Consider the following 27098-nt stretch of genomic DNA (forward strand, 5'->3'; position numbering starts at 1 on the left):
GCTCCCCTGTCAATCACGGTGCTAAGCTCCTCACACGAATCACTGCATTTAAGGTGGTCTGAGTCGGAGCCCGCAGGGCCCAGCTGCACGCGGTTGGCCCGGCCACGTGCCCAGTGATCAAGGCCCTGCTGCGGCATGTGAGAGAACCGAGCTCCGCGCGCAGGGCGAGGACCCCGCCTCCAGGTGGGACGGGCCTCCGCAGGAGCCAGACAGCGCCCCCCAGCGGCAGGCTCCGCCCTGGGTCTGCAGCGCTCTGTTTGCGGGTCCTGCACAGGGTCCCGTGGAGGCCTGGGAGGCCTGGAGAACCCGGCTCCCAGCCCGGCCTCGACCTGGCTGTGGGCCGCTGAGGGCCAGGGTGGCCGGGTGGGCAGCGCAGTGGATTCCGAGTCTGGGCCTGGAGTCTTGGCCCCCGTCACCCGGTGCCGGCTTCAGCCCGGCTCCAGAAAAACCCACTGACACTTGTGTTTCTGATCCCTCCGAGACTGGGAACTCACGCAGGGGGTGGGGGGGGTGGCTCCTCACACTGCAAGAGACACAGAAAGCTGGACCCTGTTTAGCGACAGCGACCCCGCGTCTCCAGGCCCCTCTGGGGGTGACCCCGCCGGGCTCCCTGAGTGTCAGCACCCCGCTCTGCCACTTGCGGAGAGAAGGCGGGGCGGGCCGGAGCAGGGGGCCGGACGCTCAGAGCTCCAGCTGGCCCGGAGCAAACGAGCAAACAACTACAGACAAAATCTACAGAAAAGGCTACAAATCAAAGCCCCTCGGCCTGTGATTCGGAAGCATCTCCCCACCTCAGTGCCTGTGGGGTCATTCCCCAGTGCCTCTCTCCGGTTCCTGTCATTCCGGAAAAACTCGAGGCCACAGCATTCACAGGACAGCAGGCAGGGGGCTCAGGTCCCGCAACAGCACCATGAGAACCAGCGGCCAGGTGGGTGATGAGCAGACGGGTGGTGGGGTGCGGCTCACCCGTACATGCAGCGCCTCACCTGTGCACGCGGCAACTCACCCGTGCACCTGGTGCCTCACCCGCGCACACGGCGGCCCAGTTTCGGGCTCCACGCCCCCGCCTCAGGCTGCCCTTGCAAGCTCCGTCCATGTGTGACGGAGTCAGTTTGCAGTATGCTCAGTGGGGTTGGGAGCCAAAGTGAGGCCACTCCCGAGGTAACGCCAGGGCCCCACCCCTAGAGGTTTCCATGTGGGGAGCAAGAAGCTCCCGTCTCTGGAGCTGGGGGGAGCAGGGGCGGAGGAGGCAATGGAGGCCTGACAGCGGCAGGAAGGGAGAGAGCTCATCCCGAAGTTCCTGGCTCTCCTCGCCGTCCCTAGTGATACAGGGAAGATACAAGAAAAATTACGGTGTTTTGCCATAAAAGTATAATGAGCCATTTAGCCTCTGTCCTCTCAATGGAAAATACCGCGTATCATTCTATGTGGATGAAATCAGAGAACGCACATCCAATTTTTGCCTTCGCACCAGGAGATTGGCTACCTTTCGGGCCTTCGTGGAAGTCAGCCTAGAACACCGACCCCCCGGGGCATATTCCATCCAGACGCTCCGTTTCGAAGTAAAGAACCTGAAGAGGCTAGTGGAAGCCGCGAGAGGACTCGGGGTCCCGGGGTGGGGCACGCTGCTCCGTGGCCCCGGGCCGGCTGCACTCCCCGACCCCCCGCCTGCCCCCTCCTCAGGGGTCTGCCCTAGCACAGAGGCCAGGCCACACGGTGGGCAGCCAAGATGAGCAGAAGCACCGGCCCCGAAGGTCCAGCCACCGAGGACAGAGCGCCCTGCCCCCTCCACTTCTACCGAAGCCGGCGAAGGCACAGCCCAGAGGTCACTACTGCAGCTCCCCCGCCCCGGGCCCGGAGGTCGCCTGGACACACAAAAGCAAACAAAGTACTGCCCTTGGGATGAGAGAGGGTTTTGTAGCTGGCGGCGATGCGTGAGATTTGAACTCGGGGCCGTTTGCTCCCAGGCCTGCCCACCGGGTGAGACCACCTCTGCCACCATCACGAAGAAAACTCATCGGGCACCTGCTTCCTGGGGCCACGACCTTTAGCTCCCAGTGAAGGACATCAAGAGCCACACCCCAGAAGCGCTGGCGTTTGCTCAGACTTGGGGAGCACAGCCGGAGGGGCGGCCAGCGAGCGACAGCTCCCAGCGCGTCTGGGCTGGCCGCAGCACCGCCTGGCCACCCGCGCGCGGGAACCCGGACGCCCACGTCTGACGGGGCCTCGGCACGTGGCCCTCCGACTTTGCCCGGCCGCACCACCCCGGCGGCAATGAGTGCTCCAAAAGTCATGAAGAAAAGTGTTTTCCATGGGGCCTGAGAGGGGCTGGGGTGAGGCCCACGCTTCCGTTTTCCCAGACTAATCGCCTGCTCCAGGATGTCAGCCGCCTGTGTTTGATAAAGTGTCTGCAAAACACCAGTCAGGCGGGCTGTGGGCGAGGTCGCAGCTGGTCCTAAACCAGCCGGAAACGACGGAAGATGACTTCCTTCGTTATCAGCTTTGTGAATTCAGGTTCAAGACCAATAAGACGCCCCAGGCGCTGAGTGTCAAGACCACGACCACACACCCCGCCCCCCCACACGGACGGAATCCACCCGTTCTGGGCCAAGCCTTGTGCATGCCTGCTCTGCACACGGGGCCTGACTGCTTCACGGGTTAAACGTGAAACACACGTGTACACAGGAGCACACGTGCACACGCCTCCCCAAGCTGCCTTCACATTCCGACGACCTTATCTCAGAAACATAGTGAGGCGCCAGCGATGGAGGGTGCTCAGGTGTCGGCAAGAACGCAACCGAGCTTCCCACCCTCCGAAGTGGCAGTTTTCAAGTAACTAATCAAAACGTGTGTTCGTTCTCTCTCTCTCTCTCTCTCACACACACACACACACACACACACACACACGGGAAAGGGCAAACTCTTCTTACTAGTGCCCGGGGCGCTCACGCCTCTGGCTGTGGACCAAGTCTGCCTCCCTTTCTGGCACCTCACGCCTGAGCGGGGTGGGAAGGAGCCGAGCCGGCCACGTTCAAACCCTAGCTTTCCCGCCTATGCGACGTGTGACCTTTCACAAGCCCGTTGACATCTTTGGGTGAGAACGTCCTCAACTAAAATGGGAGGATAAAGCCCAGTCTGGGGACAGTGGCGAGACTCACTGGACGTGTCCGGCATGAACAGAGACGGGTGGTTTTGCCAATGAAAAGGAAGGGGCCAGGGATGCGGGGCCGACCGAAGCCGTGCTGCGGACACGGTGCGCCGGCGGCCGCCCGGTGACGCCACGGTCACGGTCCCCTGCCTCCGTGCTCGTCCGCACAGACTCCTGCGGTAGCTCCGGCTGGCGCGTCCTCAGCTGGCCCAGGTGTCACCTGCCTGGCCACCTGTGCCACACCGAAACCCTCTCTGAGCTGCTGCCGCGCCCTCCCCAGGCCTCCCAGCAAGGGCTCTGCAGGCGCCCCGCCTGGCCGGACTTGGCGGCAGGTGCTGTGCACGTAACTCTGTGCGCACGGCCACCGGGTCACAGCAGGTCGTCGAGGCCAGAAGGAGCCGTACAGCCAGGTGTTGGCCACACCGTGGAGTTAGAAAGACCGAGGCAAGCGGGAGCTCAGGGCACGCAGGGCCTCAGGGACCCCACTGCGAGGCGACCCCCAACGGGGACCCACCGAACGCCTTGATCGGCGACATGTTACAACCTGCCGAATGAAACAGGAAACCAGGAGTCCCAACTTGCGAAAGTCGGCGAGCGGATAAGTGGAAGCGTGAAGAGCCAACGGCCGCGTGGTATCCAAGCGCCTTTCTGCAGACTCCTCACCGCTCACCAGGGGACAAGGAAGCAGATGGGCCGCCGCCCTCACCAAGCGACCGAGTGGCTGAGCGGACATCCTCGGTAACTGGATAAATCCGATTCGTGGCCACCTGTCAAGATGCCTGAGGAAGAGCCAGTGTCGTTTCTGTGACATTCCAATCCCAACGGGACGTGGCCCGGGTCAACCGCGAGTGTCCCTCGGAACAAACGCAAACCGAGGCATTTTACAAAACTCCTCATAATCCTCAAAAACGCGGCCGTCGTCAAAGCCGGTGAAAGGCAGAGACCGCTCCCAGGCCGCGGTGGCCCTGGATCAGCCCCGTTCGCTCTCCCGGCTGCTATCGGCCTTAGGGTCGAATGGCAGACGCATGGCTGGCTGTTCCTGATGCGGGCGGATGTCTTGTGTTCAGGTTAAATGTCCTTGTTTGCAGACAGTGCACAGTAAGCCAGCCGGTTCAGGGGGAAACGGTTATTTCTACTGTACTCGCAAATTTTCTGTAAGTTTAAGGGTTTTCAAATGCAAAAATCAGTTTATAAAAATATTCACAGCATTCGCTATATATAAGAAACTACTCTAAAAAAACTGGTGGAAAAATTATTCCATTATAAGAGCAATAAAAAGAGATAAATATACCGAAGGATGAACTTAAAGGAAATGGGCAATAACTCTATGAGGAAATCTTTTAAACGAAACTAAATAACACACAAAAAATGACTTAGTTTTCATTATGTATCTTTTGTATCTTTTGACTTTTTACCAATGGCATTTATTTTTTTATTCAAGAATAAATGAATACAATTATAACAAGGAAGACGATGCATTGAAGAAAAAACATCGGAACATGAATCGGGCCCATGAGAAGGAATTTTCCATGAGCCTTAATGAATCTCAAGGAAACGACTGTGCAGAAATCTGTTTTATTTATTTTTTATTTTTTTATTTTTCTTAACATTCGAAATCTGTTTTAAATAAAGAAGAAGAGTTGCGCAGGAATGGACTCTGGCTGTTAACCAACACGCTTACACACGCAGGATGGCGGCTTCTTGCCGCCTAACGAGCATGTTGAGCCGGAGGTTCAAGGTCATCCACGATTCCACGCAGCCGAGCCTGGGGAACTGGATCTCTCCCCTCTAGAAACTTCCGTGACCCATTGGATGGCTTCCAAGAAGACGTTCACTTACTGGCTCATGCAACGCATTCTTATCTTCCTACAAAGATTGAAAATTCCATAAGGGCTGGAAACATAAACTCTTGCCCACCGCCGATGGCTCGTCTCCAGCGCTCTGCACGCCGTGGACGTGTGACTGCGTGACCGTGAGGTTTCCACATCTTCTCTTCCTCTCCCAGTGGGAACAGGGACCCAAACTATTAATGTGCCTCAGCAGCTAAGAGCCAAGTGTGCATGTCATCGAAGATGGGAGGAAAAGGGTGAAACAAGAGTTAATCATGCTTTTCAAAGAGCACGGGATAGTTTAAATCGTCAGACCCAGAGGGTGCAGGTCTGAGAACCAGGCTGTACCAGGCATTTCCAAAGAAAATTTGGCGTTAATTTTCACAAATGGGCACGTAGGCAGCCACGACGTCTTTATTTATTTATTTCATTATTTCACCTCATTACCTATCAAATCTAAATTAGCGGAAGTCACAGTAGAAGGGGAAAGATAAAGGACCACAGATACCCACGGAGTCGACGCCTCTAACTTAACTCGAAGCATTCTGAAGTATAAAGCAGCCTGAACAAGTAGCAATCACAGCGTAAAAAACGAGGCCGAAGTCCGGCTTCCTGGGGGGTGAGGGACACTCTGTCACAAAGGAGCCTGAAAGAGTCTCACTTAAGGAAAAAGAGAAGACGGTGACGACTCCCAAGCACATTCTAATAAAAGCCGTGCATTAGCCGTGAACCGTTTTCAAGAGCACAGAGTGATTTGGAAAAGACGGGGCGCCTTTCGCTCTGCCACACGTCTGTTCTGCCCACCAGCGGGGCTCCGCTGGGGACAAGGACCCGTTATGGGGGGGACCGCCCCGCCCAGATGGCAGGGCTCCGCGTGGATCCCTCCCGCGGGTCCCAGGCGCTCTGCCGCTGGCCGGCGGACCTGCCCTCGCGAGCCCCCCCTCAAAGCGAACCGCCTTGTCTGTCTTCCCGTTCGCCTCCCCGGAATCTCGCCTGCCCCCATGTCGGGCCCCCGGTTGGTGCCAAGCTGTGCTCCAGTCCCTCGCTCAGCGGAGGAGACGACTTGTTCGTTGAGCGCTCACGGCTGGAAGGTCGCCGCGGTGATGTTGACCCCGACTCGCTTTGCAGCCGGCTGGGGCGCAAGGCTCACCGAGAGGTGCTGGATGACGGCGACAGGGTGGGCCCGGGCGCTGCCCCCGCAGGTGGCACCCAGCGGGCTGTCGCCAGAGGGGCGGCGGTGTGACCGGCCCCTGCGACCAAGGCCGCCGCTGCGTTCCTGGGCTTCCCCTTCCGATAGCGAAAACAGAGCCTCCGAGCCATCCTAACCCGAGAGGCTCGGCACGACTTACTCAAATAAATCCATTCACGTAAATGATGTATTTATTGTTTTTCTACCAAGAGGCCATAACCGTTCTGGCCTTGTGGGCTGTCCATTGTCACCGAGATAGCTGTAAAATATAGTCTAGACCAGGGATTTTTATTACTTGTTCAACTCACAATAAGAAATGTTCCTTTACAAGAGGACCAAATACAAACACAGACACGTCACTAATACCGGCCCGTCTTGCTAAATTCACCGGACGCCCTCTGCCCTGCCCTCCCCTCCCCTCCCCTCCCCTCCCCTCCCCCTGGCCGCCTCCTCACTTCGGTTTGTGGAAATGCGGCTAGGACCCACTACACAGTAGACTTCCCGACTCATGAATAGGCTGTTACCCGCAGTCCGAAACCATTTCGAAATGTTACGGATCACAGCGGCCAGGCCATGGGAGCAACCGAAGTGTCCCATGAGAGATGAGTGGCTAACAAAGCTGTGGTGCATTTACACGAGGGACCATCACTCGGCCGTGAGAAGAGGTGAAATGCTGCCATTCGTGACAACGTGGACGGACCTGGAGATAATCACACCCAGTGAAGTGAGCCAGACAGAGAAGGTCGAAAGTCACATGGTATCACTTACACGTGGGACATAAACCTAAGAGCAACGAATGCACGGGACAAACAGAGACTCACGGACGTGGACAATGGGCTAGTGGTTCCCAGGGGGGAGGGGAGAGGCGGAAGTAAATGAAGTGTTAAAAATAAATTTAGGAAAGAAATGTCACGGAGCGGAGGTCCCTGCGGGTCCCGCACGTTTTGTGAGCGGGAGCGGACAGGCGGCCGAGCCGGAGTGAGGTGAAGTTGCCTAAGGGACGTGTGACATTGACGAGAGCTTGGAGTCTCAGAGAAAAGCCGACCTTCTGAAGACACACCCAAAGCTGGTTCTTGCCAGTGTACGGACGTACGCGGTGACTAAGGTGGCCGCCGGGCAGGCGCACGGAGCCTGAGCCCAGGACCACCTGGCAAGGCCGGGCGAGGCCGGGGCACCCCCCCACCTCCCGGAGCGCGGCGCCACGCGGTCCTCCGCCTGCGACCTCTTCTCTTTACCCCGCCTGTCCTCGTGAATACCTGCGCCATTCCCTCCTCCAGCAACGCGACAGAATTTCTCATCGGAACATCGGCATCGTTGCCTGCGAACCTTCCAGCCTTCACACCAGCCACTCGGCAAGGTTCACCCTTATATCTCCTACCGTCTACAAAATACCAGCTGAATCAGTCCATTCGATCATTAAATAACTCTTAAAATAAAAGGTTACTGCGATTTTAAAACCGCCTCCCCACACCACTTACAGGCTGCCACCAGCAATCAGCCGGGATTCTTACCTCTGCGACCCCGGGCAGGCCTGGTTCGGGCCGTGCCCCGGCCTTGGCCATGCTCACACCTTGACAGGTGATGACTTGCGACTCTGGCGGCTGCAGGGCTGTGTATAAAAGGAGGCTCCCTCTTCTCCAGAAACCCTCAGGCCAGGGGGACAAAGAGGGATTCGAAATGATCCTCAAGCCCCATGGGGCGGGCGAGTGCCTAAGACTACCCAGAGCTCGGGACTTGCGGGGGGAAGCCTCCCGCCTTGGGGGTGGGGGAGATGCCAGGGCTTCACGGAGGAGGCGGGAAGCAGAGGGGCCTCCGAGGACGTGGCAGGCAGCTTCCCACGAGGCGTGACCGAGCGGAGCCTGGGGACGGGGCTCAGGGGCAGCACAAACACTCGTTGACGACAGGCCGCGCTAGCGGGCGCCCGGGGCCTCTGCTGGGGAAGGGAGAGGCGAAGCCGGGACGCTGGGCCTTTGACCCCGCGTCGCCATGTCTGGGTGACAGTGTTGCCACATCCATCCCCTCGCTGACGACCCCTCTGGGACCCCACGCGGCAGACCGTAATGCCAAAGAGAGGGCGGCGCCGCCCGCGCTTGATTTTGCTGGAGAACAAAAGGCGCTTTGGCGATTTCCTCGTAAGAAGAAGGGCGGTAAGCGGCCGCCCGACGCGGGGGGCAGGGGCGCCCTTATCGGGGATCTACCCCCGTGGGGAGAGGCGGACGAGAGGGGAGAGAGCAAGACGAGAGCATCTCGGACAGGCCTCGGTCCTCCGGCCCCACGCCACCTGCCACGGCGACCCCCGGGCGCGGCTCTGTGCGGCCGCAGCGAGCGCGTCCGAGTGGGCGGGGCGCAGCGGGGACCTGGGTGGCCTGCGCGGCTTGCGCCCTGCGGCCACGGGGCCGGCCCACGGCGAGGCCCAGCGGCGAGGGGGCGTTGCCACCACCGGGAAACCCGCAGCCGGCGACGCGCCTCTGTCAATCAAACGGCGGTGACCTCGGGCGTCTGACCGTGAGGCCGAGGCCGGACGCCGCGGGGGAAAGGGTGTTAAGCGGAGTGAGGGCGGCGGTCCGCCCGTCGGTGCCGATTCTCCTCGGGACCACCCGGGGCTCCCTGGATCCCACGGGGCGGCGACCTCACACCGCGCCCGTCCTTCTGTGACCTGCCCCACCCCGCAGACGCCCTCTGGGCCCATCCGCGCCGCGCGGACGCCACGACCCCACGTTCCTGCGGCCGAGCCCTCTTCCGTCGCGGGTACACTGCACCTCTCCTCTACCTGCTCGCGCTCGACGGACGCCCACCTGCCCACGCCGCCCGCTACTGCTGGCGATGCCGCAGTGAACGTGCGGATGCACGGTGTCCCTTTGGACCGGAAACGGCCTCGCAGATACAAAGAATATTTTGAGGGTTGCCAGACAGGTGGGGGGCTTGGGGGGGGTGAAAAGGGGGAAAGGATTAAGAAGTATGAATTGGTAGTTACAAAGTAGTCACGGGGATGTACAGCGTGGGGAACATTGTCAATAACATCGTCATGGCCATGTATGGGGGGTGTCGGGTGGGCCCTGGGTTTATCGGGGTGATCACTTCATAATTCCATAAATGTCTGATCACTGTGTTGTACACCTGAAACTAATATAATATTATATGCCAACAGTAATTGAATTTTTTTTTTTTAAGTGTTGCAATTAGCTTCAAGTTAGCGGCGAAACATGGCTCGGTACACCTCGAGGTGGGGACTTTGCCCGCCCTTGAGGTCGAGGGACTTGCCTTGAATCGCACCGAGTCGCAGCCCGGAGATGCCCGCAGCCCCGTGAGCGCTCCTTGACACGCTCCGGGGCCTCGGTCCCCGGGGCTGTCTGTCCTGCGTTGGCCGGCCAGCCCAACGCACGCTCCCCCGGGGTGACACCCCTGGAACCCGGGCGTGGGATCCAGGCCCCTCACGGGTCTGTCTTTGACCATCGCTCCCAGTTTAAAGCGCTGAAGACGATTTTACACACGTGGCACTTTTCATAAATTAGGTTCTCGATTATATTTTCTGTTGCCCTAGTAATTTAAACCTGTCACCTCAAACCCCCTTTCAAACGAACTATGTCGTTTTCTTCCGTCACTATAAATTTGACCCCCTCTACCCCTCCCTCCCTCCCCCTCCCCTTCACGGGTTTTACCTTCGAATGGAATGTTTAGGAATCCGGCGGGTTTAGCAAAGACTAGGAGTCGCATGAAGGAGTGCACAGCCACGACCACACTCCAAATGAGCGCGTGGTCACCGGCCGCCACTCCTGGCTTCCGAGCGCCTGTCCTCCGAGCGGGCCCGACACCTCGTCCTTGTCACAGTCTCTCACGTTCTCACTGAGTCCCCGCCCGAGGCCCCAGGGTCTCCCCCCCACACACACACACACCTCCCGCTGTTGGCATCGAAGTGTGATTCAAAGATACTTCCTTCCCCAGAGAGTCTGGTGCTGGACGTCACGGCGACTGCAAACCCGCCACCTCTGCACCGCGTCTGTTTCCGAGACGTGAGTCTTACTATCTCCAGGCGGGTGGAATAAAGTCGCATTTGCCCCCTCTCCTCCTCAGTGAGCCCGTGCAGGCCCAGGTGAGACAGGCAGGTGACTGTCATTTTGCCTGTCTGGATGTAGAAAGTAGAAAGAGGCAGAAATCGGAATCGCGACAGTGCTCAAGGGTCACCTGGGAAAGAGAACAGCCCCCCTGAAGACCCGCCCTTCCCGAGGCGAAGTCCAGGGTCCCCCAGGCAGAGACTCCTAGGCCGGACGCTTTCCCCAAACAGAAGGAATCTCCGTCTTATAGCAACCTGCCCCACAGGGCCTTCCGCCTGCTGACTGACTCCCCGCCTTCCTTGTCAACAGCGCCTCCTTCAGGGTCGGAGACGTCATCACAACACACCGCTTAAATGAACAAGGACCACAGCCCATGTCTGCCGTAGACAAGAATAACTGCATCTGGGGATCCAAACCGCGTATAGACTCTTCCTACAGAGAGTGAGACCCCGGTCATCTGTCGAGGTCCTGTACCTGGACCGCGAATGTCGTCACGTTCAATGTGTCAATGGCACCAGGATCCTCCTCGCGAATACACCATCCGTGGTTTTCAGACCGAGCTACAGAAAATCAGACTCATGGGCTCCAACGACTGATGCAGAGCCTACACAAATGATTTTAAAATGGCGCGCAGGATTTCCATTTAAGGCAAATGAGCGTTTGGGTCCACCGAAAAGCACGTAGGAGAACGTTCTGTAGCACTGTCATCTGTAACAGCTCCCACACTGAAACCGCCCAACCCCCCATCGATACGAAGGGACGCGCAAATTGCGGAATAGGAACCGAATACTACTCGGCACTCGAAAAGAGCCAACCCCTGCAGGAACACGGGTGAGCCCACAGACATCACGCCAAAGAAGAGAATCCGGACTCAGGCGTTCACGCCGTTCGATTCCACATACGTGAGTCCGAAACCGGGCAAAGCGGGAGCGGCCGGCGAGGTCCGGACGGGGAGTGGTGACCTCTGAGATGGCGTTGCCTCGAGAGCACTGGAAACGTCCTCTGTCTTTATCTGGGGCGTGTACACAGAACACCCGCGGTCTACCTGTGCTGTCGCCAAAGGTGAACTTCCTGAAAACGTTGCACGTAGGCAAAACCCAAATTTATATCATTATGAATTGACTTTTATTGCAGATTTTTGTGTTCAACATATTATGCTTTTAGGCAGAGATTTTGCCATGGCATGACGGTGCATTTTCAGAATATGTTTCTACTTCTCTTCGTAGTGGAGAAGTCTGGCAGATAATCACCTTAGCTGATCAAGCTCAACATCACTAATGACGGGACCGTGCTGACATCATGTGCCTTCTGGTGTGACATGCGGATAGGGCACGGTGTCACCTGTGCAGTATCCTGCTCCAAAATGTTTAACCTGGATCTACTTTTTGGGGGAACATCAGACTAATCCAAACTGAGAATTTCTGAAAGACAATTGACCTGGAACTCTTCAAAAATGTCTACATCACGGAGCTTTTCTAGATTAAAGAAAGGTGACAACTAAATGTCACTTGTGACTCTCGACTGGATCCCAGGTTGAGGGGGCAAAAAAAAAAAAAATAGGCATTACTGGGGAAGTCTGAACCCGTGCTCGCACTGGACAACATCATATTGACATTAAACATTCTCACCGCGGTTGTTGGATTCCAGTCGTGGAAGAGAACGCCTCGCTCTTCGGAAATAAATCTGATGCCTCTAGATCGTCATAACGTCTACAAATAACTCTCCAATAGTTCAGCTTAAAATCGTAAACGCTGTGGGAGAAAGAGGAGGAGGAGGGAGGGGAGGAGGAGGAGGGAGGGGAGGAGGAGAAAATGCAGCACGGAATGGGTCCCGGTCGCACCCCAGAGCGAGGCGGGCCTCGCGCACGGACAGATGCTGGTGCCGATGACGCCGCAGACGCGTCCAGACGGGAAGAAACGCCCGTTGCTCACAGGCAAGGCAGGCGCCCGCGCGGGTCCGAACACAGCACGAGAGCCGGCAGGTGCGAGGTTCACGGCGCCTCCAGGTAGGGGCCAGGGCTTCTGAACACTGAGCTTCCACTGTCACCAAGGGGAGGACACGCGGCCGTCTGACCAGCTCCCCCCGCCGGGCAGGCGAGGGGCAGCTGGGCGGTGGACTCCGGCAGTGGGCAGCAGCCCGGCATCAGAAACGGGCTCGAACTCCGTGTCAAAACATTACGACGGGTCGTTGGCGGCGAGGGGTTTGTTAGCGCTCGTTCTCCGACCCGGGCGACTTTCGTGTGGATCCCACGCTTAGAAATAAATAAAGTGGGAGGAGAGAATCTGTTCCTACTTCCCTCTCGTGCGTTCGGATGAGGCGTTGCTATCTTAAATTCAGTCCTAAGGAAAACTGCTTTTATAAACACATGGCGCTGCGTTTTAATCACCTGTGTGTGCTCCATCTCAGAGCCAGTTTTCTGTATGAATGAAAACCGTCCGCGGCTCACCGTGAAGATTCCTCTCTGCCTCTCGCCATCTGCAAGCGGAAGCATGGCGGTCGCTACTAAGTGGAGCACTCGACGCTCCGCGTTGCCTTAGCTACAGAAAGAGTCATCATTTCATGCGAAAAGAAATTATTGAGTGCCTGCTGTGTACCAGGCATTACCCCGGAGGCCGGAAAAACTCAGCGAACGAGACGGGAGTTATCGGTTCTAGATAAAGCCCTCTATAAACATGCCAGTTAAGACGCTCTCCCTGCCCTTTGCCAGTTTATATTCTGACGACATTTCGTAACCTCTAAGTGTATAAAATGTATGAAAGTCACAAAACCCGGCTTATCATCATTGCAGTGATGTGAGAATTTGAGAGCAATACCTGTACCATTTATAATATCCATGCCTCTCCCCGGCGTACAAGTTCCCTATGTTAAAATAACATATGTTTTTTACAAAACACAGTTCTTTTTCTGTTATTGCGTGTATTTGTGTATTCCACAGCAAAGTCGCAGACCTGTGCCTATCTGTGGTAACTGAGATGACCAGCACACAACGCTGCTTATCACCTCTACTTCAGGCAGAGAGCTGGAGGAGGAAAACGGGCCCGAATTCTAAAATCTGTAAGCGCTGCGATGAGCCTGCATCCAAAACTGTTCACACGTAAACTGTCCACCCCATTGTTAGAAGGAGCGTGCTTAAGGTTGCTAAATACTACAATCTGTGGTCCCCAAAGCATCAAACTGCATTAGAAAATTGGGGCAGGTGTGGGAAAATAGGCCTTCGGTGGGATTTAAATCGTTATACCTCTTTGAGTTGACTTCTATCTCTAGGAATTTTCCAAAATACACATTTATATATGTGTGCTCAAAAAGTACTTTGTGATTCCTTATTACGGCATTATTTATAAAAACAAGAACCTAGTAACTTCAATACCATTTGATATGAATTAAGTTAATCACGTTACATTGTAATGTGGAATACTATACAGCCAATAAACATAAAGTAATCCTATATCTGCTGGTCAATTTCCAAGAAATATATAAATGACTAAAGAAAGGTACGAGGAAAAAGAGTGTACAGGATGCTCGTGTTTGTATAAAAAGGCCATATTGCGTATGAAACCCTGTACGTGCACAGACTAGGTCTGGTGACATAAGAACCCTGTCGCTTTGGTGACCCTTGGGACAGGTGAATGGGGTGGGAGGAGAACATACTGTGTGTCTTTTCTGTGTGTCTTCTTGTGCTATTTGACCGTGTTCACCGTGTGTGTGTGTGTGTGTGTGTGTGTGTACAGTAATACATGTGTGCATACCTGTGTATTATTATGATACTGGTCATCGTGATTGCTATCTTGTATTCACTGAGGAAGAAAACAGAAAGTTAAAGAGCCCTTCACAGGAATTTCATGTCGCAGTCGAGCAGCCCTTTTATTAAGAATGCTCCTCTAGCTAACAAACCTAAGGCGATGTCCGGCTCCCAGAGAAGTCAAGGCCCCTTTTGCTCCGTTCGGCCGCCACCCCCAGCAGAAGCAGAAGGGCCGGCGGGGGGGGGGGGGCGGGGGGGGGCGGGGGGGTGCGGTGAGCACAGCCACCCAGCTCTGTCCTCCCCGGGTCTGCAGTCCCGTTTCTTCGCAGAAGGGAAGGTTGTGTCTGTGGGGAGCAGGGAGAGGGTTGGCGGGTAGGGTGCAAATGGAAACCGCTTACGACGTGAGGCGCTGCTGCTCGACTCTAATCCAAAGGTGCCAGAGTTAACACCCCACCATGCTCGGAGCTTCCGGGGTCTGGAAAGGAAGCATCCCATGCCCCCCCCCACCCCAGGTCACCGAGACTCCCCTTCCTCTGCTTCCTCTGTGAGTTACCGTTTAGTTTCGGAGTCTGGTTGTGGTTTACTCATTTCTTCACGCAGTCATTATCAAAGTCTTAGACCTCTGACCGTCCGGGGCATCTAACTCAACCTTCTAGCATCGCGGATGAGGAAAAAGACAACGGGGAGGGCCTTCCGTCTTTAGACGCAGGTGACTTCCGCTCTTGTCCAAAGGGGAAGACTGGCTCCTTGGCTCCGCCCTGCAGGCTTAGACTCCTGTTACCCCAAGTCCCCTGTCTCCCCCGCCGGCTTCGGCGCACTGCGCGGTGACGGCCTTTCTGGTGACAGCCAGAGAAACTGACCTGGGAACTCAAACCCTCTGAACTATCATTCTCTTTGCCATCAAACTTCTGGAGAATGTGTTTTTTCTTGAACATCAATTACTTCTTCAAGGGGTCGTGCCCACTCTTTTATATTAATGATTATAAATTCCCCTTTAAGAGATTTTTTTCATAGTATTTTTTTAATCTGATCAATTATTTTTTAAAAATCAATCTGTTAGGAAAAAAATTATCTCAACTGGTTGCAGGGGGTCATCTAGCTGTAGGTCACTTAACAACCTAGCTGTTCACCTTTAACTGGCTTTAGAGGCATGAAGCTGATGCTATCCCCGCCCCCAAATCCAGACACCTGCAAAGCCAACAACCTGCTAATAAGACAGGAAGGCCACAAAAGCCAAGTGCCACCGTGGTGTCAAAGAGGCACACAGTTTCCCGTCACTAACTCATCGGACGAAGGAACAGCGTCCACAGACGGTTCGCCTGAGGGACGCGAATTGCGAGCAGGTCACGAGCCCTGCTCAGACCTGCCCTGGCGTCCCTCGGGGCCGGCGCTCCTCTCCAGGTGACTTTCCACCCTACGGTAGCAGATCCCAGAAAACCGGGCTAGGTAGGATCTGAAGCGATTTCATCAAAAATAAAAACTACTTATTTTGGAAAACCTCACGAGAGTCATTGAATGTAATAATAAGCAATTGACATCATTTCACATGCAAAAATCATCTTAAAACAATGGGAGTTGGAACTAGAAAACGTCATGGAAGAGTTTGGTGGGGGAGGGGGAGGGGAGGGGAGGATGCAGATGAGTATCAGAACCCACAGGGGCTGAGAGTGAGGCTGTGGGAAAACAAGAGTTGAATGTTGTGTTTCGGTGAAGAGTAAGCAATGAAGTGTTTTGCGATCAAATCAAAATTTCTAAGTAAATAATTCCTTGGAAAGTGACTACTAAGAAGAGAATGTGAAGAGAATGACGAAATAGAAGACCCTTCTTACGGCATAAGAGCGGGCACGCGCACCGTTCAGTGTTCTCGTCGGAGACGCCCCTCCCCCCAGTCGGTGACGTGCCCGTCATCGTCTCGGCTGGCTCGGCATCGCAGCGCGCTCGTACCCACGTGCGAGGCAAGGACGTGCGGAGCAGAAAAGCGAAAGGAAGCTCGCGCCGGGCGCTGTCCATCCGCACACCAAACTCCTCTGAGTCGCAAAGACGAAATCGTGTAAGGATACCGTTTTATGCAGATATATTCCATCGGGATAGTCTGAACACGTGTAGGACGCAGAGCCAGCGGGGGCCCGCGAGAGGACCCCCCCACACACACGCACGCACCCCAAATAACTTCAAAGGGCACCCAAAGAAATGTCGAGCCAAAGCCAGGACGCTCCAGTTCACCTCTCACCCCCCCTGGCTGGAGCCCCCACAGCCAGGGAGGGACCCGACCACGCATGTGTGTCCCCAGTGACCCCAGGGCGGGGGTCTCCTGAAGAGACACTATGAACAAGACAGGAGCCGTCGCAACACAATAACCGAGAAACACCCGCACAGGGCCGGACGCGAACACCTCGCGCCGGTGGCCGGGGACTCTGCGCCGCGGCACAGGCCGGCTGTGGGGGAGGACGGGAAAGGACAACGGGCTTTGGTCCCTATGTTCGGTCCCGGCCACACGCCCTCCAGGCAGCCCACACGCTCACCGGGGACTCCAAACTTTAGATCCAACCAACCTGCGGACGGACGGTCTTCAAACCGTCGGCTACCACCGGAGGTTAATTTCCAATTGCCTTAATTGAATACATCTTGTCACGTACTTTCAATGGCTGAACTTAACAAACGCATCAGTCTTCCAACTTTTTGTAATGTAAAAGGAGCCTCTTCTGATGTCCAAGGTCAACGGCAAGGCTGATGGAAACACTACCTGCTACATCAGCGACCTCGGTCGGAAGACCCGAAGGACAAACGTGAGCCTGGAGCTGCGGCGGGTGCAGGAGGCCCGGGGCCCTAGCCACCGGAGGCTCCTCCGTGCCTAACCGCCTGCCGCTCGGCCGCGGGCTCCCACCTGGCCTCTGCGTCGCCGGAAGGCGAAGGGAGCGCGCCCGGACGCCGCACCACGCGCACGCAGGTGCGCTGCCGCCGCTTCGGGCGCGCGCCCGGCCACCGCTCGCCAGAGAAACACATTCACGAGCAGGCGGCGGCTGGGCGTTGCCGCGCCGGTGGTTTCTGCAGTTACGCGTTCGCAGGCAATTACCAAGGAGCATTTTCATGTGCCAAATACAAAGGATACAGTAAAATCATTAGACGTTGTTAAGCTCTGAAACAAAACCGATTTGCACAAGAAGTCATTTCAAAATTATGATAATCTCTGAATAAGAGGGACATGGGTACCAGCTGCTGCCCATCCTGACTTGCCAAACGTCCTGGGTGGGGCCCCGGCCCGCCGGCGGGTGCACGGGGCTGAGCAGCCGCTCTGAGGACGGAGCGAGGCCTTGGAGGTTGTCGTGCCCCACGTCTCCACGACAGGGACAAGAAATGTTTGCTAAGATACAATTTTTACAACTGGCAGCCATGAGGCCATTCATTATTAAAATGGCATAAAACGTATCCAGGTCGTTATTACTGTGACAATGACGTCGGCTCCCACAGACGACGCCGGTGTTTTAAGCGAAGGAGCACGGTACTGCACCTCGGGAGTGACCCTCAGGTCACGGCCGGATCCAGAGAACGGAGCTGACGAATGCATCACACACACTCATGGCGACGCCGAGTCACTCTCCCCAAAGCTGGAAAAACACCGACCACTCACGTAAAGCTGTTTGCAATACTTGAATTTCTTACCAAATGCCATTTCCCAGTCAAATTAATTTAAGAAATGCAGAGGGCTTTGCTCTAAGATCACAACTGAGCAAAGCACGTCAGAACGTGGCCAGTCACGGCCCATGGAGGTGAGCAGGCAGCGCCACCCCCACCGGTTTCTGCAACTCCAAAGTGCACTGCCCAGGGACGGTCGGGGCCAGACCGGTGCCGCAGGTGCACACGGGCCACGCCGGAGGCTCCACGCGGACGCACGCACCACGCTGAGCGTGCAGGAAGCACTGTGTGGCTCTGTGTTCCTCATGACGTCAAGGCACAGGGACCATGGACTCCATTTTGGAGACACACGCCCGGGCCTCCTGGGTCTGCACTCAGCTGCCACAGCCCGAGGCCGCAGGGCTCGACTCCGGAGGGGAAGGGTCTGCCGCAGAGCGGCCGCCCGGCCCGCCTGGGCTCCGGCCACCCCCGGCCTGGCCTTCCGCCTTCTGCTCCACAGCGGAGCCGGCAATGAAGCATTTGCACCCGAGAGGTTCCTGTTCCTTCTGTATTTTAACTACAGCCCAGAAAAGGCTTGACCGGTTCACTCGGGCCTACTGTTAGCCAAACCCCAAATGCTCTCAGCAAGATAAAAGGGGTCTGTCCGGGCTCCCTTTACGTGGGACTCAGGCATCCCAGGCTGCCCGTCGGCCCCATCGGAAACGGCCCCCTTCACCTTGCCATGGGGGCCGCCCGGGCGCAGGGGGACCCACCTGCCATCACGCGTCACAGCTCGTCCCTCCATCTGCTTCAGACCTCACCTCCAACTTCGGGAGGGCGCAGAGGAAGGATTCAGCATGACGCAAGCCCGAGCAGCCCTGGATTGGAGAAGCACGCGAAGGCAGCATCCCCCCCTGCTGTCCCTCGTGGCCGCAGACACTAGGGGGACCGCGCCCGCAGCCCACCCCGCAGGCACAGGTGTCCTGCACGCAGACGGCAGAGCCGGCTCCGCATCCACGGGGCCGTCCGTCACACCCGTGCCCGTGGCAGCGAGGCAGACAGGGGGTGGGACCCGGCCGGCCGCCCCGATGCCCACCTCCTGGCCGCCCCCCGTGCCACCCCACCCCGCCCTCGCCTTCTCCCCACACCGCTTCCAGGGCGCCCCAGCCCGGGTCTCCAGCGTCAGCCCCGTCAGCTCCTTCCCACCCACCCCCGGCTTCCTGAAGACACAGGCGAAGCCCGTTGGTGGGGGAAAGTCTACCCAAGTTGCCCTGGCACGGGGGGCTGCATTCCTGCAGAGGATCCCAACTCCGAAACGCTGCCTGCCCGGCCCTCGCCTGCCCGGCCCCTCCCCCTACCTTGCTCCTCGCGGCCGCGGCCCCCAGACCAGGCGGGGGGCTCCTCCTCTGGGAGCTGGGACTCTCCTCCGCCTCCTCCACCCTCCAGAGCTCTGCGTTTCTTCGACATCTCTGCCCAGGGCTGGGGCGTGGGGGGGCTCCTCCACACCCCGGCCCTCCCCCCTCAGAGGGAAGAGTGAAGGTGGGGTTAGGTGGCGGGGAGAGGCAGGCGGAGGGGAGGGGAGGGGAGGCGAGGCCGGGAGGGAATGAATGGAAAGGGGCCGCCGCTCGGCAGGGGCAGGCGAGGGGCAGGCGCTCGGGAGGCCGGCACAGGGGCAGGCGCACAGATCCTACACCAGTGCCGAGGTGGCCTCCGTCTAGGGGCCCTTCGCCTGCTCCCCGCCCCCCCCCCCCACCTCTCCTGCCTCTCCCCTGTCTCTTCCCACTGGAAGGGCGAGCTGAGAGCGAAGGCGAGAGCAGACGCCAGAGCGGAGAGGCTCCTTGGGGCACTCAGCTGATGTCTAATTTGGGAGGGGGGTGGGTGGGGTGCTCTGTGTTAGGGCTGCTGGCCTTGTCTGCTCAAGAAGTGCTGTCTTGAGGGGGGCAGCGTTCGCAGTGTTGGAGGGGTGGCGTTCGGTGCATCGCAAGGGAAACTGGGCAGCATGAAGAAAATAAAATGCTGCAGAATGCGCTCCAGCGATGTCTTCAGGTGCTAGGGACACCGGCCCACCTCCCCTATGACATCATAGGGGCCTCTGCGAAAGGGCCTGGGGGGGCAGCAAAGGTGAGGGGTGGAGATCGGAGGCGGGGGGCTCTAGTCCCCGTTCAGAACTACGAGGGAAGCTGAGCCAGGAGCCAGCGAGGTGCAGGGCTCACCGGCTCTTCTCCTGGCCGCCTCAAGAGGCACCGAGGCCATGGCGAGCGGCTGGGGCCGCGGGCGGAGGGAGCGCGGAGCTGGAGAGCTCAGGCCGGGGCATCGCCGGCGCCGGGGCGCGCTGCGGGCTCCGGCCTCCTGCAGCCCTGAGCGCTTTCTTTCCTTATACACTGGGGTGTCTTCTTTCTCACGGCCACTCATCCATCACCCCTCCTCCGAAACAGTCATGTCCCCAAAGCACGCACACACAGATACGCGCGCACACACACGCACACACACATTTTCTTATTGCCAAAAAGGATGGAGGGAAATGACGGGAAGGTTTTTTAAAAAGTAGGGTGAAGGTGGGCATTAAGTTTTTCTGGACGCTCGAGGGTTACATAATAGGTAAAAAGAACTGTCAACTTACCGCCAAAGTGTGCGGGCGCGCTCGGAGCCTCTCCGCTTCATCCAAGTTCATGCATTTAAAAAAGAGAGAAGCGAACGCGCCGGGCGCGGGGGCGCGGGGGTCCCCGGCTCCACCCAGGGCTGCGCAGAACAAGTTGCCCGACGAGGCGGCGGCCCGAGTTCGGGACCGCTCCAGGGACGCTCTCCCGCTCCGCTCGGCAGGCGTATTCCCAAGGCTGCGGGCGGGCACCCCGGGTTTCGCGCCGATCTTCTCGGAAAGGGGGCGACGGCTCTAAACGGTGTGTGCCATGCCTCTTTCCCTCTTTTCCACCCGGGGGTCTCGCGGGAAGCCGCGCCGGGCGCCCCGGGCGCCGGGAAGACCGGTCCATTTCAGCTCGCCCTCCCTGCGGCCGCAACTTTGGACCCGCACCGCGACAGCACACGAGCGCGTGTGTGCGCGCGCGGGCGCGCGCGCGGGCGCCAGGCTGCGTGCCCGCGCGCACTGGGCACGGGGTGCATGTGCTCCCAGGAACGACTCTCCCTGGCTGCCTGCAACTTGGAGAGTTTTCCTTTAAGCCGGCGCCGCTGCCCGGACACCCCCCGCGTCCAACAGGAGGCGATGACGTCCGTAGCCTCGTTGCCAGACAGTCCCCGGGCCGCCGCCGCCGCTCATTGACAGGAGCGGGCGCTCAGACGTCAGCAGCCGGACCTTTGGCGAGGCTGCTCGGGCGGAGACGGCTCCCACCCCCGCACCTGCCAGCCCGCCCCTGCGGGGGGACGGGGGGGGGCGGGCAACGAAACCGAACGCAAGGGGAGGGGGCGGGAGGCGCTGACGTGGGCGTGGGGGTTCCGATCTGCCCTCTTTGTCCTGGAGCTGGGGAGCATATAAATAGTGCTGTCTCCAGCCAGACTCGCGCCCCCCGCGCCCGCCCCCGCGGGGCCCCGCGCCTGCCCGTGTCGCTCGGAGTCGCCCCCTCCGCCGGGAGGGGCGGGAGTGGTCAGACGCGGCTTGGCTGCTTCCCATTCACAGATTCATTCTCAGGGCGACCGCTCCGCCCCGGAGTCGCCGTGAATGGGCGGGTGCCCGCGCGCGGGGACCACCAGGTCCTCGGAGATGTCGCCCGCGCAGGGGCGATCCTCCCTCGCGGGCACCCGCGCCCTCGCCTCGGTGAGGGTGGCAGTTCCCTACGTGACCACCTTTAGGGGGGCAGGGTCCTGCCCTCTCCTGCCCATTCATCCCCAGGGTCTTCTCTGCCCCCGAAAGGCTGGAACGCCAGGCCCGGGCGGGAGCGCAGCCCCCGCGCCGCGGAGAGCCAGATGGGCAGCAGAGGCGAGCCCGCCCGCGCCCTGACGCCAGCAGCGGAGCGGGGGCGGCCGCGTGGCACAGGGCAGAGGCTCGGGCCCAGGCTGTCGCCTCCCCCTGCGCGCTGCCGGCACCCCAAGCCCGAGCCCGAGCGCCCTCCACGCCAGGCCCCCAGGGGAGCGCGGCTCTGGGGAAAGGGTGCGGTACGCGGGCTGCTGGGACCGCTCGGTGGGTTTCCAAAGCGAGCCCGATCGCCAGGAATCTGTGGGCGCTCGCTCGGTTGGCAGGGCCCATGGGGGACCCTGTGTAGGACCTGGTCCCCAGGCTGGGCATTGCCCCATTTCTATGCTCAGCACCAGGCTGGGCACTGCCCCCACTTCTTGCTCGGCACCCCCAAGGGTTGTGTTCCGAGGCCCGTGCACATCGCAGAAGCTTCACAAAGGCACAGCAAGGCATCTTGGGGCCGCAGGACGCTGAAGTGGCCCAGGTGAGCCTGAGAGCCTCTGCCCCGCGGCGTCACAGCAGCAGCCGGGCGTCTGGTGACAAACTGCGCCGAGGCCTTCCAGCCGGGTTTGGCCCTGCCTGCCAGAGGGGGTTGTAAAAGCTGCCCGGTCACCTGGCGGTGGCCACAGTGCTCCTGCCCCCTCGAAGGCCGCCCTTCCACTTGGGCTGGGTCCCCCAGCTCCTGTCGCTGGTAGAGACATGACCTCGCATCTTCCTGTTCCCTCCAGACCCGTCTACAGGGCCCTTATCTCACACGCACACACGCATGCACATATGCGCACACGCACACACATGCACAGGCACATGTGTGAACGCACGTGCACGCACACATGCACACACATGCATGCACAGGGGCGCACACACGCACATGCACATACATGTGCACGCACACACAAACTCGCACACATGCACACACATGTGCTGCCATTTCTCCCATGAAAAAGGGGAGGGGGCCACCCTGGGCCCACCTGCTCCCTCCTCCCCACGCGGTCTCTCTCCTTGCCTTCAGGGAGAATGCACAGGGCAGGCACCCTGGGCCACCTCTGTTCTCTCCTCTCCCTGGCTGGTAGGAGCCCCGGGGAGGCCGGCCTGAGAGGCGGAGGCTGAGAGAGGGAGGCCTGGGAGACCGGGTCCTCGGCGTCAGGCTGGAGGGCGACGGATGACGAGCGGCCTCTGGCCACACGAAGGAGTGGGCCCTGTGTGCAGAAGGACGCAGGGTGTTTTCAGCAGATGAAATGGCGTCCTGCGTGGTTTAGACAGACGGCTGGTGGGTCAGAGGAGGTGAGCCCGCGGTGGGGAGCAGCCAGAGAGGCCGTCCCGGGAGCCCAGAGGCGAAGGCCGGGGGAGCGGTGGCCCAGCATGGCGACGGGACGTGGCGGCGAGGAGGATGGGAACAGCTCCTGGAGGAACGCGACCTGCTGGGCGTCTGAGGGAGCCGAAACCCGGCCCAGGAGCACAGGGCGGCGGGGGGTGGGGGCCACCCCGGCTGGCTCCCCTTCCATTACAGCCGGAGGCCTGTCACCTTGCACACCTGCAAACCCCCGTCCCCAACCCGGCCTTCGGAGACCGGGGTCTCGGCCGAGCTCAGCTGAACACTCGCAGACGTGACGCCCAGAGGCCTGGGGTGTCTCCCGTCTTCTGGCCGCCGGTCCCCGCGGCCGGACTCCGCAGACTCCGTGCGGGCCGGAGCTATGGGGAGGAATGAGCAGGGGAGCAGCAGTGGGGGTCCCGTGGCCTCCGAGGGCCTGTCCCGCCCCCACCGCCGGGGCGGCACCCGGCGCCGGACCCACACGTCCTGGTCCCGTGCTCCCGCTTGCAAGTGACCTCGGGGACCGTGAGCCCTGGAGGAACTCGAGGCCGCACCCGATGCTGCAGGGGCCCCGGCCTCCCTCCGCCGGACGCCGTTTTGCTGCCCTTTCCCTGGGAAGCATGTTTTCGGGATCTCCGCACTCCAAGAAGTGAGACCTTTGGACAGCGGGGCACCCACGGTGACCACCGAGGGCAGACGCACCGCAGGCGCCCCGGCAGCGGCCTGCTCAGCCAGCACCGCCCGGGGACACGGGGCGCCCAGTCCCACACGGCCAGACGCCGGCCTTGACCGCCGGCCCGGCCGGTCCTGTGCCCAGAGGAACTTCTGCGTGTGGGAATGATTTTCATACAGGGTCTGTGCAGCTAAATTAGCGCTATGAATGGGTTAGACCCAAAAATAAAGGTTCGGTATCTAATCATTGATTGGTTAAGTCGAAAGGAACATTCGACAACCCGACGAGACTGATTTCCTGGCCCCCAGACTCCACGTTGCTAATGAAGAATGTGAGTGATAGGCCTTTCGGCTGGTTTTTTTTTTTTTTTTTTTTTTTAAGAGGGAAGACATTGAGTTCTGCATTCGGTTCAGATTTTGACATCAATCAAAGGCAGATATATTAGTTACATCTCATCTGCTCCTCTCCTTCCCTCAGTAACACAGCTTAGTTATAAATATCGCATCTGCTTGGATTTCATCACACGCTTTCTTAAGATTTTTATTTGGAAATAATTTCAAATTTACGGAAAAGTTGCAAGAATAAAAACGCTCCAAAGACCACCCCTCGGCCCGCAACCCGGATTCACCTCCTGCTAAGCTCCCCCCCCCCCCACCCGTTGCCTTTGTCACTTGCGTTGTCTCTATTTTGTTTTAAATTGGCTATGAGGAGCTGCGTACCTCTGGGCTCTTTGCCCCCAAACGCTTCCGTGCGCACGCCCTAGGAACAGTGATATTTTTTATGTAAACCCAGCAGTGTCGTCAGCCTCAGTAAATTAGCATTACCGATACAGCACTTTTTTCTAATCTCTGTCCGTATTCCAGTTTTGTCCAACGTCTCTTGGAATGGCAGCCCCCAACCTTGGGGGCACCGGGGACCGGGGCTCCTGTGAGCATCTGACACCGGATGACCCGAGGCGGAGCTGAGGCGGCGATGCTGGCGCTGGGGGCGGCCGCGGACACAGACGAAGCTTCGCTCATCCACCCGCCGCTGTGTGGCCCGGTTCCTAACGGGCCACGGAAGGTACCGGGCCTCGGCCTGGGGGTTGGGGACTCCCCACCCGCCCACTGTAGAACAGAATGCAGTCTAGGTCAGGGATCGCAATTAATCGCCCTAGTTCTTAGGCCCCTTCCGTCTGGAGCATTTCCGGGCCCTTCCTTGTCTTTCACGGCACAGACATTTAGAAAGAATACAGACTCCCCTCCCCTGTTTTCAACAAAACCCTTGCGGCGTGGGTTTCTTTGCCGCTTCCAGCTGGTAGGTGCAGGGCGTGTGTTATGGGGTGTGAGGGGCACTGTGTCGCTTTCGGAAGTGCTCGCCTGGAGGCCCTGATGCCCTCTGGTTCTCACCGGCACCCTGGGCTCTGATCGGGGTCCCGGCTGAGCTCCCCCTGCGTCGTTACTCTGTTTCGGGCCCCTTGCCACTGTGAGCGAACGTTCTGCTCCTCGTCGCGATCTGCTGAGTCGGCTTCCGGCGAGGGTTCCGCCTCGGTCCCCATCTGCCGGGACACCCTCAGACGGGCGCTGCCCCCACGCTCACGCGGAAGCCCGCCCCTGCCCCCCACTTACCGGTTCACGTGCCCGGGACATGCGAGTGTTAAAGTATTAACGACTCGCACACTCTAACGTCCAGCGGTACGCAGTTCGTCGTCGCACGTCATGATTCAGCTTGCACTCGGTCCGTGAGAAGGGCCGGCAGGACCCTTCGAGGCGGGTCCTGTGTCCACGTGAGGTGCCCCCATCATTTTCCGTGCTCGGTGTCTCTGGCCCACCTTGTGCCTCCTCCCCACCCCCGGCCCCAGCCTAGGATCAGCCATTTCTCAAGGAACGCTGGTCCTAGTGGTGGGTTGGAGACGGGGGTCCAGGGGGTCCAGGTGGCAGGTGCTCGCCGCCCCTGGGGGACTTTTCTGCTTGGTCCTTGCAGCAGACGGAGGTAGGCAGTGAGTGTGCACATGCACGCAGATATATGCACAAGCACGCCCGCCTAGACGAACGTGCACGCGCGTGCGCATGCGCACACCTTCCCGTGCGAGTCGCGGGTCTCCCTGGCCTGGGCCGCCGGCATCTGTGTGGGTCTCGCTGGGGGGCTGCCGCGGGGTGTGTTTCTCTTCCCCTCCAGCTTTAACACTGACCCCTTTCCGTTCTTACCAAATTAATGTTATTTTTCGAGCATGTATGTTTTTCAGCGTGCTTCTGAAAGTAAAACCATCCTGAAGACGCGCAGGGAGAGGGTGCCTCCTCTGTCTCCCTGGCCCCCCTCTGCCCTCCGGCCCCCGCCAGAAGGCTGGGCGCGCTGGTTTCTGGTTCCTAAACTCTGCTTTTTTCGCAAAGGTGAGCAGATGTGTTTGTTTTCTTATTTTCTGGGTTTTTTACCCCCTTGAAAACTTATTCTATTATCTGCTCTTTTGCAGTTCGCTGTCCTTCGCTAATCGCCCCCTTCACTTTCTCGGCGTCTTCCTCATTTCCCAAGAGCCGCCAGCTCTTTACCGTGAGCCTGACGCGGTTCATCCAGCCAATCCCTGTGCTCGGTCCTTCAGATACTCTCCAGGGCTTCATGATTACAAATAACACCGTGCTACGTTACCTGGTGTGCTAGGTGCATACTGCCAGGTGTAACTTCAGGATAAATTCCTAGAAGTGGTATTGCTGAGCCACAAGGCAAATAGAAACAGTTTTCTTAAATAGTATCAAATTCTTCTTCAGAAGGTTTGCACCAGCTTACAATTTGCCAATCGTTTTCTTTTCAAAAGAAAAACAAATCAGATTTCCCAAATAGAAACAGATCTGCATTAATGAAAAAATATGCGCTCCATTTTAAGGAAGTATTTGCTTCGCTGAACTGGAACGGTTGGGGTCCAGGGCTGCTTCCTCCCCAGGCAACGTGGGGTGTGACGAACTTAGGCGACATAAACGTGCGCTTCCTAACCGGTGCCTACTGAACCGAGCATAGACTGCGAACCTGGTACATGCCTCTGGGCTACGTAACAGATACACTGACAGGAAATCGGCTGGAACCAGCCATGGTTTCTGCTCTGTTCTCTCACGTTCTCGCCCTGTGAATTTGGGGAAGTCAAGACTCTTTTCCTCACCTGTAAAATGGGGCTAGAAATAACATTCGCCCTGACTACGAGTAGTTTGGTTTAAGGATCAAGCGTGTGTGTTATTTATAGACATCATGACAAAGTGCAGTCTCTCTATATCTATCTATCATCTGTCTACCTATACATTTATTATCTATCCTTCTATGGCCTATCAATCTATCTGTCATCGATGCCCTGTCTGTCATTTATCTATCATCTATCAATCTACTATCTATATGTATCTATCAACTGTCATCGATCTCCCATGTGTCTACCTACCTTACTGTCATCTATTGTCTCTATACGTCCCCAGACTTTGAAACATCTCCTTCCGGGACAGCGAGGGCAAAGAACGTTTAACTGAAATTCAGGAAACCTGCATTTTTTTTTCTTCATTTTCATCCCCACCACGGTCGACACACTGTTTAACTCTAGAAATGCTATTTCATCTTTCTGTATCTGATCTTGCATCTTTAGAAAATGAAAAGGTTGGGATCACTCTCCTGTAACCTTTCTGGTCCTAAA

At 58.1% G+C, this 27098-nt stretch overlaps 1 protein-coding gene across 1 annotated transcript in view; it reads right to left on the reverse strand.

Moving 5' to 3' along the window:
• The window catches only part of PDE10A (phosphodiesterase 10A), a 317180-nt gene extending 298816 nt beyond the window's left edge, over positions 1 to 18364 (reverse strand). The window contains exon 1 of the mRNA XM_036223535.1: positions 18343 to 18364. Coding sequence (XP_036079428.1) covers positions 18343 to 18349 — 7 coding nt within the window. The 5' untranslated portion in view covers positions 18350 to 18364. The remainder of the gene's footprint in view (positions 1 to 18342) is intronic.
• Positions 18365 to 27098: the final 8734 nt, after the last annotated feature.

The sequence above is a fragment of the Rousettus aegyptiacus genome, unplaced genomic scaffold (assembly GCF_014176215.1).
Source record: "Rousettus aegyptiacus isolate mRouAeg1 unplaced genomic scaffold, mRouAeg1.p scaffold_m13_p_1, whole genome shotgun sequence".
NCBI lineage: Eukaryota > Metazoa > Chordata > Mammalia > Chiroptera > Pteropodidae > Rousettus > Rousettus aegyptiacus.